At 36.4% G+C, this 15,277-nt stretch overlaps 1 protein-coding gene across 4 annotated transcripts in view; it reads left to right on the forward strand.

The window, feature by feature from the left end:
• The window catches only part of CNKSR2 (connector enhancer of kinase suppressor of Ras 2), a 221,156-nt gene that overhangs the window by 92,574 nt on the left and 113,305 nt on the right, over positions 1–15,277 (forward strand). For all 4 annotated transcript variants that reach the window (XM_050894846.1, XM_050894853.1, XM_050894859.1 and 1 more), the window contains exons 7-8: positions 5,133–5,192; positions 9,942–10,010. In XM_050894846.1, coding sequence (XP_050750803.1) covers positions 5,133–5,192; positions 9,942–10,010 — 129 coding nt within the window. The remainder of the gene's footprint in view (positions 1–5,132; positions 5,193–9,941; positions 10,011–15,277) is intronic.

Raw genomic sequence — 15,277 nt, forward strand, 5'->3', positions numbered from 1 at the left:
CAGGGCTTTTTCTTTTAATATGTGTTTGTGAACCACCTGAACAGGGTCTTGATGCTGACTGAGGACTACTGTGTCATTGTCATAAAAATAATTATATGTATTTTTAAAAAATGGAAAATACCAACTGTGCATTATACAAGCCTTAGAAGGGTACAATGCTATTTTGATACGGTCGTACTTTTCCCCTTCATCCTTGCCTGTATGCCACTATTCTGTTGCCTCTGTATCGTGCTGTCTCCTCTAGATTGTGAGCTCTCCAGAGCAGGCACCAAGGATGATATATTTGTGCCAGAAGGGTGAATATTGTACCTTTCAGTTTGTCACAGTGCCAATCTTACTAACAGATCATCTTTGTCAGGTTCCTCTTGGTGCTTTATGTGAAAGCTTTGCTTTTGAGTTGTTGGGCTTTTGTTTGTTTGTTTTTTAAACTAATATCTTTCAATTAAGATACAGTGAATGCATATCAGTACTGCCCGTTGAGTGCTAAGTGTGTCAGTTTAAGAATTGATGGTGGAGCTTGGAGTTGTGGATATCCTCTGCACATCAGGGGCACTTGGATGAATGTGAAGCTCGATAACTTCTGGATCTTCCTCCAGGATTTGTGCAACGATGGAGGTGGAAAAATGGATTATTGTCAACTTTCTTCTAGACTTTTGACCCACATGACAGTTCTGTGCTGGCTCTAACGATCACTAAATAAAATCTTCTATAAAGATGGAAAGACTTCAAGCAGAAGGAAAAGGACAAGGATGGCTGCTAACTGGGAAGATTATTTTGTCACCTAGCATAAACAGAATATCTAACATGTCTCAAATTTAATATCTAAGAAGCTAAAGTAGATCAGGGAGAGAAAAAGGAAAGGAGAAGAGAAGGAAATAAAAAGTTTGGAAAACAATGCTATTTCCCTAAACTCATATGGTAAATATATGACAGAATTGAGAAAATGGTTGGAGTTTTTACAACTTAAAACAGATTGGGGCACTGTCAGGATGTTTTAATTAGCACAAATAGTTCCTTCACTATGTTTGATCTTTTCTTGTGGAAACATAAGTATCAGTCAGAGGTAAATGTAAATTGTCAGATGAATACCTTAATGCAGAAGGAACAGGTAAATGTGTTGCAGGGTTTACAATGTCTTATAGATATTAAAACTAGCTAACACCTATCAGAAAAACAGACTAAATAACCTGGCAAGCAGAAAATGTTGTTAGGGTGCGATGTGGGGAAACTCTTGTGTACTGGGTAAAGCAATGTTATGGGTGGGTTTTGGTATTGCTTTTTTTTTTTGGCCTTTTTTTTTTTTTTTTCTCTATCCCTGGTCTGTTGCCCACGTGTGGTTATGTGACTGGCTGCATACATGTGTTCTCCAGTGAATGTTGCTGTGGGAGGAGATATGGCCTGCAGTGGCTGTGAAGTAAGGGTAAAAAGGGAGTTGTCAGGGTAAAAAATTATTTTAGAAGCCCTAAAATGGATTAATGTGGTCAGCTTTACAATCACCAGCATGCTCCCATGTGTAATCTTTTTTTTTTTTTCTTTTGAGGACTTTGGAATTGTTTCATCTGTATCAGTAAGCAGAATTTAATTTTGTGTGTTTTTACACTACTGATGTTCTAGAAAGAGACAAAACTGACTAGCTTAGGTAGTACTTTTGCCAGGAAATAGACTTAAAAATATTACTACTTTACTGAAAACAGTGAGTGTATTTAGCAAAGAAGCAGAATACTGTACACCTTTTGTTAGACAAAAGCAGGTAACCAGGTTTTCCTTAGGAAGTTTTTCTTCAACAGTCCCTTTCTATTTTATCTTTATTTTTAATACAGAACAGAGTATCAGAGAACTGTGGCAAGGGTTAATCTTGAATTTCATTTTTTTCCTGTTCATATTATCATTTTAATCCTAGTCAGTTCAGGTACTGTGATATGATTTCAAGTTGCAGCTATTCACCTAGCTTGCTAGACTCAGAAATGCAAAGGTGAATTCACCAGAACATGAGACTGATTGTTCTGGGTTCCTCTTTGCCTGCTGAAGCAAACACAAAATGAGCCTGTAAAAATCACTCATAAAATACAAGTTGTAGATACAGCAGGGTGTAGCAGCTGATTAAAGGTGCACTGCTGACTCCCTGGCTAGAAAGTGTTTTCCAGGTATCCAGTGTACTACTGTTCCTAATATTTCTCCTGAGTTATTTGGTTTGAAATACTGGAAGAGCTGGGAAAAAATTATGAACAGGGTTCTGAGAACTGTTTGGGGTTAAAGAGGCATATGCACCTTTGGGGGACTCCATTAAGATGGTGTCACAGTGAAAGAGTAAAAATTCAGTTATCTGTGTGTTAAAATGGAATTAGTATCTTCTTTTCTTTTCCATCCAGCATTGCATAAAATATGTTAAAAGTATATCAGATTCTGTTTTCATTCTTTAAAAAAAAAAAGAAAAATGGCTCAAGGTCTCTTTTCTAATCCTTAACTGAATAATAGTTCACACCAAGGTAAAATTTAATGGTTGGTTTGAAATTAGACTTCTACCCATAACTGATCAGGACAATCTCTTATGTAATTAAGCATGAGTTACTCAATCTTTAATCTAGCCGTACATTTGTTGTTGATTACTAGGGTGGGTACCTTATGGTTATTTTAGTCATATTAACTGAATTATCTTTCCTTTTATTTGACCTAACTGATTCTTGTAAATTCATAGGGACCATGGCATTATCTTTGGATACCTAAGATGTGTATCTGCCAATTTGTTTCAGTACAAATGAACAGCAGTCACGCTAATCTCCCCTGTATTCTTGACTTCTGAAAGTACTGTTGATATTGTGCAGCCACAAGGAGGCAGAGAGGAGAATACTTGTAAATGTCTGTGGTATTCTTATTTCCATTTCAGATCAAACAATATAAGCCAGAAACATTCTCTTCTCTGTACTATTTCCCATATATTGTTCACTTAAAACAAGGAGCGGAGGAACGTGGGTGAAAGCGTAGCTCATCTTTCTGTTGCAAAATGTTACCTCTCCCCATTTAAAAGCTACTTTGTAAACAGAATTATGTTGGCTCTTGCAAAATTAATGTGGCATGGTACTAGTGTAACATTTATTAATTTTGCACATGTGGACTAAATGTAATCTGGGGTTTTTTAGCAGCTTCCCTCTTCCTTCTCTTTCCTAATGTGTGCAAAATCTTGATCTTAGCGTTTAAAGAAAATTCTGCAAAAGTTCTTTCTCCTCTTTTGCTTTTTCAAAGTCTTTTAAGTTTGTAGAAAAGACTAGATTGGATGTGAATGGCACTCCGCCACAATAGCATACTTGGATGACCTTACTATCCTTCAGAATAATGCTTTGCACAAAACTAAACACTGTATAACCATTAAGTGTGAGACTTTATCCTTGGCTTTCACCCTGATGTTTTAAGTTGAAAGCAGTAACTCGCTGTCAATAAAAACAAAGACATGACTTTCTTCAGAAATTGCTGTGTGGGGACCTGACTCATAGTTCCTGTCACCATGAAGTCACTGTGATTTCAGCTCTTGCCATGTCGCAGGTTGTGTGGTCAGGTCACTTAGATCCAGATCCTCAGAGGGGTTTAGGCCCTGATTTTCGGTCGTTTGAGGGTAGGTATGAGTACCAAATAACAGATACCAACATATCTCAGCCTCTTGTGTGGCTCATTACCCTGTCTGTAAAATGTGTGTGTAGTAGTGTTTCCCTACCTCACAGGGGTGTTGTGAGGATAAATGTATAAGAAATTGCCATTCTATATTTGAGATAACTGAGTTAAGCAGGAAACTACATGCATGGACCCAATCAGTGGAAAAATTGCTGAAGGTGCATAGAGGAGCTGGGAGTTGAAGGATGATGCTAGGGGCTTCTATCTGTGTAGTAATGAGCAGATTCTTGCTTTGTTCTCTTCTAGCTGTGGCAGCCCAACATGACAACTGGATTTGATGGCATTACTGCTATGTATTGTGCAGAGCAAAATAGGAGTTTAGTTTTGAGCCCCCTCTCCTGAGAAACTCATAAAGTCCCTTTTTTTTTTTACTGGAGATATCATCCACTTTGTTAAATGGAGGGTACTTCCTTGTTCCCACTACCAAAATGTCTGTGAGTTCTGGTCCCAAATTAGATTAGTCCAACCTGATATGTCTTCTTTGCCTCTTTACCGTACTTAATCACCAGTGAGTGCACTCTGTTGGTCAGCTAGGAACGGACTTCTTTGTGACACTGATTAAAAGGAGAAGAAGTAGGGTACGGAGAGAATGTTTACTGAAGCGCTCAATATTTACCTGCTTTCTGTGAACTGAATGGGGAGAAAGGAGATTCCTCAGAAGTTGTTGAATGCTCAGTGTATGCCAATTATCTCTCCTTTTTCCTTCTCTAATTGTCTTAGTGGATGCTGTTAAAATGTCTGAATTATGACTTGATGAAAAAACAGATTTGAGACACTGCCTCAGACTACCCACGCAGGAACTTCTGTCTGTTCATAAGCTATCCCTCCTTTTCCATATTTTTTTGAAAGAAGTGGGATAGCTAACGAAGTTGATGTTTAAGTTTTCATCATTGAGTTTTATAGCTGAACTGCTCACTGAGATGAGTGAGGCTATCAGAAAGTCTTAGAGCCATTTTGCAGGCACACTTCAGAGCATTGGTTATCAGTTTGAAAGTTATTTTTGCAGCATTGCCTGCCAGAGACTCCAGGTCTTTTAAAGCCTTCTGTAGCTTCCAAAGCAAAATGGAAGTATTGATCATGCTAAGGCAATTTGTAATTCTGGGGTTTTTTGTAATCAGGTGTTGTTATATTTGTAGTTGAAGGAGTGCATTAAAAAAACTGGGGAGTATTTATGGAGATGACTGTGGTAAAAGTTTTAGTTTGCTATTGCTAATTAGGGCCAGAATCATTTGGGCTGTTCTTGAAGTGTATCAAAAAGCACTTTCCTATCCAGAGACAAATTCCTCATGGCATATGTTAAAAGTCCACAAGTCTTAAAAAAAAAAAAAAAAAAAAGAGAGAGAGAGAGAGAAAAAAGAAAAGAAAGGGGAAAAAAAAGGCTTTTCTTTTAGAGATATGCAAGTTATGTTTGGATGGTGATGGTTTGTGAAACACTTTAAAAATTCTTTCCCATGATGTCTTTTTCTTAGGGTATGTACATTAAATCAACATATGATGGTCTCCATGTAATTACTGGAACAACAGAAAATGTAAGTATTGTTAATACTGTATGTTCAGGCCTGGAAGCCTTTTTGACCTTACCTGTGGTTTATGCTTTCCCTTTGCTGTAGACTACATTTTGCTTGCAAAAGTGTGCTAGTTGGCTGTTGAGGACCAATAGCATGTTGGACAGCAGAAATGCTTGTGCTTGTTTACCTCAGAATTAAAAGAGTTGTTCCCAGTTGAGGACCAGGAGAACCTGTTTTGATTTGTTCTTGCAAGACACCTAAAATACTGCAGTTGATCAAGATAGGAAGTAGCTGTCTTGGAGCTACCTTGCTCTGTGAATACAAGATAAATGTCTTTATTATGTATAGGCTGATATGCTGGAGTTTGCTGCAGTACTAGACAGACAGCTTTTATATTTTCCATTTATCAAGCTTTATTTTATAATAAATAAATGCATGGAAATGAGGACATCCCTTCACATTGACAAATACCATATATTTCTGCATGAACTTCCGAGTAATGCCTATAGAAAGGAACTCTTATTACCGGTGTACTAATTCTCACTGAAGGTATTAAACAGCAAGCAAAACATAATAGACTGCTTTTGAAATACCTTTGAAATACAACTTCCTTTCCTTGTACACCATATTTAGAGAACTGGCTGTCTGTTAGGAAGTGAGCAAAATGATAATTTTGCGGGGAAAGGCTCCTATACGTAATCTTCAATGAACATGGAACAAGCACTAAACAACGCTGAGCTGTTCCATAATGGTTTAGGCAATTCCTTTCAAAGATTTTGATGGCATTTTCTTAAAACGAAGCTGTCAGAAATGTTTGTTTTATCCTGCTACTGTGTCATACTGTGGAACGTGCAAACTACCTACATGGTATTTACAGCTGCTGCATCTGATCTGCAGTGAGGTTCTGTTAACATCTCAATAAAATAGGAATATTGTTTTCATCCCTTCATAGGAGCTGCAATCTGATAGCCTTTCTTCTTTCTGTTTTCTTCTGCTGCGGGCAGGATATCCATGGGTTATATCCGATAGATAATATGTGTTGTAGAACTTGTGTGAATGCCACCTGTCTCAGAATAAGGAAAATCAAAATTCTAGGGAGTCAGGCCTACAGGTACAGATATCATCAGTGAAATTAGCAAAACTAAACAAAAATAACACAACCGTAGTTGAGCTTAATCTAGAAAATATACAAAAGAAAGAGGATGGTTTTTACAGTTGAATTTCTCTCAGATTAAAAAAGAAGCCATTTCTCTCCATGACTTACTAATATTGGATTTAATTTCCCAGGGGCAAAGATAAAAATAAAATCTTAATGCATTCCCTCAAAACTCTTATCTTTTGTGATTCATGAATATAATTTAAAGCCACGTCAGGAAGCTTCAGTCGTGATGACTTTTCTGCTGTCATTACTGACTCTTTCACTCACTGTAACACCCTGGAGGTGCTCACAGCAGACCGAGAAACTGCAGTCTGCTGTCTAGGGAAAAAGCTGTTGTGTGTTAAAGCATTTGTGAAAATCAGTACTGCTTTAAAGAAAGTAAGGTATCTCCTGCTTTTAAGCACACAGTTGCTAGCTGCTTCCTGTGAAAAAAAAAAAAAGAGAGAGAGAGAGAGATGTTTCTCCTCCCATCTATCAGAATCATATAAGCAGCATGGCCAGAGCAAGGTCATGATGGTGCAGATATGATCTGACCTGTTGATGTTGACATGTTTACTATTTGTGGTACAGTTTAACTTCTAGGAAACAGTAAGAATCCAAATTCTCTTCCCTTTGAACAAAATTTTGTGGCCTTTTTCTTTCCAATTCTGCTCCTCCAAGTGAGATGTTGGCAGACTTTTTGTCTGCCACTTTCCTGAAAGATCACAGAGAAGACTTGTCTTTTTAATAAACACAGTAGCATGGCAGTGCTAGCCACATTAATGTAATAGTTTCTGTAACCACAGTTCTCCTTTTTCTGTTTGCCGTTTGAGGTGTTTGATGTCCAGCTACAAAGCCCATTAGAGTTTGGATCTTGCTGTTCAGCATTAGGAGTCATCTCTCAAAACACATCAGCCCTGCAGTTCAAAGCAGCTGAGCTCTGAAACTTGAACTGTGAGAGAGCAGGATTCCTCACAGGTCACTGCCCCATAAGAGCTTCTCTCTGGCGGTCTTGTAGCATTAGAGCAAGCTGAGCTTTCTGGTTCATGTCTTTTCTCTTTTGTTTGGAAGTAACAAATCTAAAGGGTGTATTGGTCCAGCAAGAGATTGCAGCTTTCTTGTTGAGTAGCCCTTTTAGACCATGTTGGAGAGATTCTTTTAATTCACAAAACAAATGTATTCTTCAAATAAGGCCATTTTGTAATGTGGTTTTCCAATAGAAAAAGAGTATTTTCTAAAGTAATGGCATGCAGTGCATTTCCAGCAGGAGTGTAACTTCGAAGGGGGTGCTCCCAGTGTTCCCACTTACTGTGCACTGGTTGAGTTTGTGGGGTGCCCTTAGATCTCAGGGAAGAGAGGCCTTTCAGAAGAAATAACACCAAAATCTCCATTCTGGGCATGCAGCAGTTGTGCTCCAGGGGGTCTAAACTGGTCTTCCAGACAGTGTGGGTATACTGGGGGAATGGGAGAAAGACAACATTTAGCCTAAAGAACAAAACTAAATCTATTCTGAAGAATAAGTCTTAAGCAGATTCTGAATAGCTTGTATGGTATCGATGTGTCAGCCTCAGCGACAGGTACTTCCATTTGTTGTTCAATTCCCTGTTGAACCGAATTACCAGCTAATGAAGATATAGCTGTGATGTGACACACTTTGTTCCTCTTAGTAGGACTTCATGAATGGATCTTTTGCTTAATGATCAGCATATACATCTAAAAAAAGAAAGAGCTTATCAATTCTCCTCTGTTTTCCTTAAACAGTGATGATAAAAGATACTATTTCTTTACAGCAAGGTCTGTATTCTTTACTTGGGAGGAAAAAGCGATAAGGAACGAGAGTTGCAACCTCTTTATAAGACCACAGCCTTGAGACTCCCTTATAAATGATTTTTACCAAGGCATAATTGCAATGAGTTTTTTTTAAAGCAGACTTTGCCAATTTGAAGATTCTCAGACCATATTTTACTGGCTTCGCAAACTGCTACACAAAATACTTGTTTTGTCAAGATTTAAGCTGCAAGTGCTGAAGTCAATACAAGAGAAAGTTTGTATTGTGATAAAGTCCTGTGGAGTTCAAGGGTAGTGACACAAGATTCACTTGCATTTACATTTTGAAAGTCTTAGGTGTAACTACATGTAAGCTAAAATAGCAGTATTACATAGGAGTATTATAAAGATTGTTAGAGGTATGAATGAGTAAGTGTGAGTAGTGAAATGGCAGGCAGAAGACAGATCGTTAGAACATAATCACCAGTGTTAAAATTTTTCCCCAAGTCACTCAGCCGACACCTTTAATGCTGAAGGAGTGCCAGAAAGTCAAGGCTGCTGTTCTTCATGTAAGTAAAATTAGACTTTTACCAGCCCAGCTTGATTTAGGATGTTCTGAGCAATGTCTCCTAGGACTGAGTCATGAGTGACCCTTCTTTCAGCCTCATGTTTCTCTTGGATATCTTCCATTAAACACTGTCTTTAACTTAGGCCATGAATTACATGCACTTGTACTAGAAAGTCATGGCGTAGCTATGAGACGTATATTTTGAATGGGGATGTAGTACATAGGTTATTACAAACAGTCCACATTTCAGGCCTGGAATATATTCTCTAGACAACCTGTTATCTCACCTGAAAATGAATTTAATTTTATTCCTTTCTGTAAAATTCATAGCAGCTTTTTGGAAGCCTACTTCTGAGCAACTTGGTTTTTTTTCAAACTATCAGTCTCACCTTCTACCTTTAAGTTGATTAAGTGCCTTCATAGGCTGGCAGCCACAGTATTAAGAGAAAAATCAAAGCGTTGTCACTCTATGGAAAGCTGAAGGAACTTACTTTCCTCTAAACATAGGGGTATTTCCCTCAGAAAACAGTTGGTCTACTGTAAATATAGAAGACAGAAGAAGGGAAAGTTTTGGGAGGATGTCACTTTATGGGGGAGGGTAGGTTTTTTTGTTGTGGGGGTTTTTTGTTTGGATTTTTTTATTGTTGCTGAGGTGTTTTTTGAGGCAAAAGCAGAGAACAAAACTACTTTACTTTTTGAAAGTGTGATCTTAGTAGGATTTTGATGCTGGTTGCATTTCTTTCACCCTAATAATGACCCAGAAACTAAGTTACCATGGAACTTACATGATCTTCCTAGCTGGTACCTAACCTAATCCTCTCGCCTTGTGTACTCTTTGAAGAACAGTAATTTACTGAAGTTCTCTGCAACATATTGAAACATTGTAGAATAAAAAGGCAGCGTTGTGAAATTTGTTTATGAGGAATTGCCACTTAGTCTTGATAGGTTCAAAATTCAGCCAAGGATTGGCTTTCAAGGTTTAAGAGATGTTAGGCAGATTAAAGCACTCTTTTGGCAGAATGAAATTAAAAAGAAATCCTGAGGACCTGGTTACCCTTTAATAAAAAAATATTCGTACCTTTCTTAACATTTGATTGTATTGTATGCAATAGTACAGATTATTTTTCTCCAACAACAATGAACTGATTTATTAAATATTTCTTTAATTCTTTATTTCACAGTAGAATGTCATTATCAATCTAACCTGATTTACATAGCTTAACAATCATACTGCTGAAAGAGAGATGATGACCAGTAAGAACTGTATTCTTTATCATCTCTTTTATTTTAAATTCAGTCACCTGCAGATCGGTGCAAGAAAATCCATGCTGGGGATGAAGTGATTCAAGTTAACCACCAAACTGTGGTATGTATAACTATGTTCTGTGTCAATTGGAGATAGAGGTGTCATGGCACATCAGCATGTGTAGAGAAGAAATGTGTAGAAAAATGTGTTTTTATAAATCATTATTTATTCTAACATCTAAATTTTCCTTTTCTCTTCTGAAACCACACAGTTCTTAAGTTAAGCCTTGATCCTCTGAGTATCACTGGAGGTATCAAGTTAGGCTAAATAGCTGTGGCTTGGGAGATAATGTTAGGGTGTTTTCTGCTTACCCATGCTCTATTAATAAACAGTTGATTTTAGTGTAATAGAAGATTTGGGTCAAAGGGATGCAGGGAGCTGGAAATGTTGTGCCCTTGTGGGTATAAGATAGAGATTCCTTCCTGGAAGCTGGAAAACTTAGTACTTTCCAACCCTACTGGAATGTGTAGAACATGATTTTTGAGAACAAAAGCACATAAAATTCCTGTAGTGTGCCTGGGGTGTTTAGTTTAATTTAAATACAGATTTTTAAACTTGGAAAGTTAAGATGAAACACATCTTTCAGATATGATAGGCAAGAAAACTGATACCATGCAAATTGCTCTTTGTGTGAACAGATGCATGTTAGTTCCTGGTGATTTTATTTAGGATTGGTGAACTGTCAAAATAAAATTACCTTTTCTAAGGTAAGGTTTGGTAACAGAAAAGAGCAGACTGCCAGTATAGAAAGCAACTATTCTTTTTCCAAAGTATAAGGTTTCTTAAGAGTAGTGAAAGTCAATATATGGTATTAATTACATGTCCTTGCAAGCAATTTAATGACAAAAAAAAATCCTATATCGCCATTATTAATACAGCAGTCATTTGTTAAAAGTGTGTTTTGTCATTCCCCATGGGGTTCCACTTCTAGCTTTAGGCCATTGTACATCATGTCGGCTCCTCTACACAGATTAGTGTAATATTTCAGTATACCCTCCAGCTAAGTTTGATGTCATATATACTGTACATATGTGGAACTTAACTGATGAGAAGCTATCTTTTGAGCTGTGCAAGGTAATTTGATAAATCTAAGCAGATCAGGGTGAATTTTAATATGCTTTTTGGCCATATAGATTCTTATAAGTATTGTATCCCATGATTACTTACATGTACAGTTGATGACTAATTTCTTTATTTTTCTGCACTAAGAAAGCTTATGACATCAATTTAATATGAAAAACATTTTAGAACATTATTATTTTGGGTATCAAAATGTATACACGTCTGAAGAAGCACATCAACAAACATTCAGTCCTTATGCCAGCTAGTTTTTCCAACAAATCGTGATGGTGCTATACAGCAAAGTTGCCTCGTCAACTTGAAAATTTCCAGTCAACTAGATATTTATTCTAGTTTTCTTGGCACATCTACACTGCATTTGTTTGATGGAAAGCTCAGATTCTTACTCCTAACGCTAATAAAAACGTTTTGACAAGCCTTAAGATGAGCTTTCTTACCTAGTTGGATGGAATTTTGAATGTAGGATTTGGGTGTTTTGGCTTTTGCGTCAGTGAAGCTAGGTATTTTGAGATGTACAGAAAAGGAGTTGATTGTAGTTCTAGAAAAAAGGACCATAGGGAGCTAAGACAAACTTAATTTTTCAGCAGCAACATTTGGTGTAGAGGATATGTATAGTAATAGACTAAATCACACATTTACGTATGCTCTTGCTTTGTTGTATCAACAATATAACTAAAATAATTGGCATCATTGATATTGTGTACAAATAACTTCCTTGTATTTTAATGTCACTTTTCCACAGTGAGAGTCAGCTAGCATTCTTAGAAATGTGATAGCACCTCCCATGTTGCCTTTACAAAGGTGCACTTCATTCACTTTCCCATTTATAGAGCCCAAATATTTGATCTTTTCTATAGATATTGCAGCATTTTTAAAATCTTTTTATTTCTTTTGGCAAGAGTCTAAGTTGGTCCTTTTGTACTCTGGCCCTGTCATAAGGAATTTACTGTCCAGTTCTAGGAATCTGTTCTTCTGGGGAGAAGAGGTATTATTCCTTATGATGATTCTTACTTTGGAGACAAACAATCCTGAAGATATTACATTTTGTCTTTTCAGTTTATTGAATTTTTTTACACTTCATATACTGCTCACCAGTTGAAAACACAGGATCTGTTTTTCAACTTGCTCCTTGTAACTTATCATACATTATCACTCATATTGACTATAGAAATAACTATGACTAAATTTTTTAAAGATCTAACTCTAAAGCTGTAAGGAAATATTGTTCCCATGTGACTGTTATTTAGGTGATGTCTTGTAATTGGAGAATCAAAATCTAAAAAAAATCTAACTTTACATTTAAATTTATTTTAGAGTTAAAACTTTTTTTCTGTGTTTTTCTTCAGTTATTTCACTGTATTCTGTTTGTCAAAGTGAAGCTGATACCTGGCTTTCAGTACCTTAAATTTCAAAGAATGAATATAAATATGGGGAAGAGAAGTTCCACATGATTATTTTAAAAATCCAACTTGTTAGCTAACACTTTTTACAAGAATCACTTTTTAATAATTGTGAAAAGGCTGTTCTTTTCTGAAAGCCCACTGGCTTTCAAATAAGCAGCATGACAAAGTAGGAGAATAGTTAAGTGACTTATATTGATTTTTATTATACATGTCCTAATGGTGGGTGTCAAATAGTTTTAAATTCTCTACTGACATCCTCTGTTTGCTTGTAATGATGCTTAATCTTCATAGTATTTTGTTTGGCAGTGAAATCAAAGGATTTCAAGTGATTACCCTGATCTTTTGCGATGTTGATAGAAAACACGCGTAACAGGATGTATTCCACTTGTTGCTGGCAGGGTGTCTGGAATGTAAATATCTTCTGAATTTTTAAAATAAAAAAATAATAAGATTAAGCCTAAAGTCAGTGAAAAGTTAATGTTCAGAAAATTGTCCTTTAAATTGTGGTTTATTGAGGTTAGATAGCTATGTGCATCTTCTGTGTCAGTTTTGCCTTACAGAACAGAATTTTTTTTTAATAGCTCTGTAACTAAAAGGCATGACTCCCCCATTAAAATTCAAAGGATTTAGGCTCTGTCTTCTCTTAAACTTCCGTGTAAATTCCATCCTTAATCTCCTCTAAAAGCCTGTCTGTCTAAAATATTTCCAATGTAAACAAAAAAAAAGTCATTCAGGCAATTCAGAATTTGCACTGTACTGCAGTACTCATGTTTCTGCCCATATATAATTCAAGAGTGTATTTTGCCTCAAGGTAGTCCTCCTTTTAACCAACTGAAAGTGCAGGAAACAATATTATTGCTTACATGAAATATTACTGTTCACAGTACTCTTTCTGGTTGCATCAGTGATAAAGCAGTAGAGAAAATACTCCAAGCAGAAAACAGGGAGATATAGACTCAGGATGGTGTAGGATTCTTGAATAACAGGCTGTTCTTGTGTAATCTCCTGTGCATAGTTTCTTCATTTTAGAGGCATTTTTGGCACATTGCATATACTTCTAATACAAGTATGATATAACTTACGGATTTAATACAAGTATGATATGACACGTGATAGACATGTGGATTCCCAAAATTTGTGTTTGTTGGCTAAAACTCTTAAGAACATATGTAAATATAGATGACAGAAGAAATATGTTTAATTTGGCAAAATAGATGAATATGGTCAGTTATCAATCTGTTTCATGCTGGTATGTTTAATGTCTTTGACACCTATAAGTTACCATTGAAATTGGATTTTTTGGAATCATGTAGTATGTAGATAACACCTAGCTTTTATATGGCATGTTCCTTACTGTGGAAACTCCTGTGCACTCTTGTGAGTCAAGCCAAGTCCACAGAACTGAGTTGCTGGAATTCTTTTTGTATTTACAGTACAAAAACTTTGAGGAGATTTTGCTAAAATTCCTCTGAAACATGATGGATACATTTACATTTACAAGATCATACCTTGCTTTTCTGCAAGGGTAAACACTTAAGAAGGGTATGATACCTTTCTAGATCCTTACCCTAACTTAATCTTTGCTTAGAAAAAGTAAGGAACAGGTTTTTAAGATTCACTGTACAATTAGTGATAAGAGTTCAACTTCCACAGAACCTCTCAGGGTTTGTGGGGAGCTGGCAAATTCCAGCTGATAGGAAATGCTGAACTTGGGGTGCATATGAATCTCTGAAGTATATGCATCCAAAATGGAGTTTGCAGTAGATGTCATCTTGTTTTGGGAAAAACAAAACACTTATAAGTAGAAAAATGACATTGCAAATATTTCTGTTTATTCAGTTTTTCTGCACTGTTTAGCAGGATCTGTTTCAGATCCAAGCTAGGTTTTTTTTGAACACGGATATTTCGTTTAAGGCCTTATTAACTTGGTTTTGAAGGAAATGGTATTTCTAAAGAGACTCAGTGGGGAAGTGGGCTGGAAGAGTATAAGGGAGGGGACAGCAGTGTCAGTCCAAGATTTTGACATGAGATGTTTGACACTTTATACAACAACTTCCACTAACAACATCTTTCATTTAAAATAATATTTTTATTCTCTTATGATGCTTGACTTGAACAACAAAACAGTGGAGCAAGATCATAAAAGTTCAAAAGAAATATGCCTTGTGCTCAGCTTCCTTCTGTTGGTGTCATGCATGTGCTTTTATGGAAGAGGAGACAGAGTAATAGCTCCCAAATCATCATTTTAATCCTTTCCAAATCCTTGGGCTTCCTCTGTTTGTAATGGTTTGGTAAAAGTTAACATGAATATTTAATTTTAAAGGTATGCGGGATTTACATCTAAAAGCTTTTTAGGTCTATTCAGAAATGTTAATGAAGTCTTTATGGAAGTAACCTAGTTCTCGGCAGGGCTCTGTCCTGAACTCTCTGTAGTTTGTCAGGATATGAGGACCGTACTTTGATTTTGGCAAATGTAGTCTGTCTTCTTAATGCCCTCTCAAAATTTCAGTTTAAATCTTTATTCCTTATTTACAGTCTCCATAAGTATTATGTAATACTGATAAAGGAACTAAATTGTCATGATCCTCTCAAAAGGAAAAATCTTTTTGTGAATTTGCAATTCCCCTTAACGTGGAATTTGTGTTGAGATTATATGGTGTTATTTATGGTCTCTTTTCTACATAGATGTGCAAATAACACAGAGAAATATATTATTTTATATCCCATATGTCAGGGAAGTGTGATATTGCAGAAATGAAATGTGTGAGGGAAAATGATCTTTTGTTTCCCCATGGTGAGTGCAAATGTTTTTACATGAGTATAAATGAAAAAGAGAAACAACTT

The sequence above is a fragment of the Gymnogyps californianus genome, chromosome 1 (genome assembly GCF_018139145.2).
Source record: "Gymnogyps californianus isolate 813 chromosome 1, ASM1813914v2, whole genome shotgun sequence".
NCBI classification, from domain to species: Eukaryota; Metazoa; Chordata; class Aves; order Accipitriformes; family Cathartidae; genus Gymnogyps; species Gymnogyps californianus.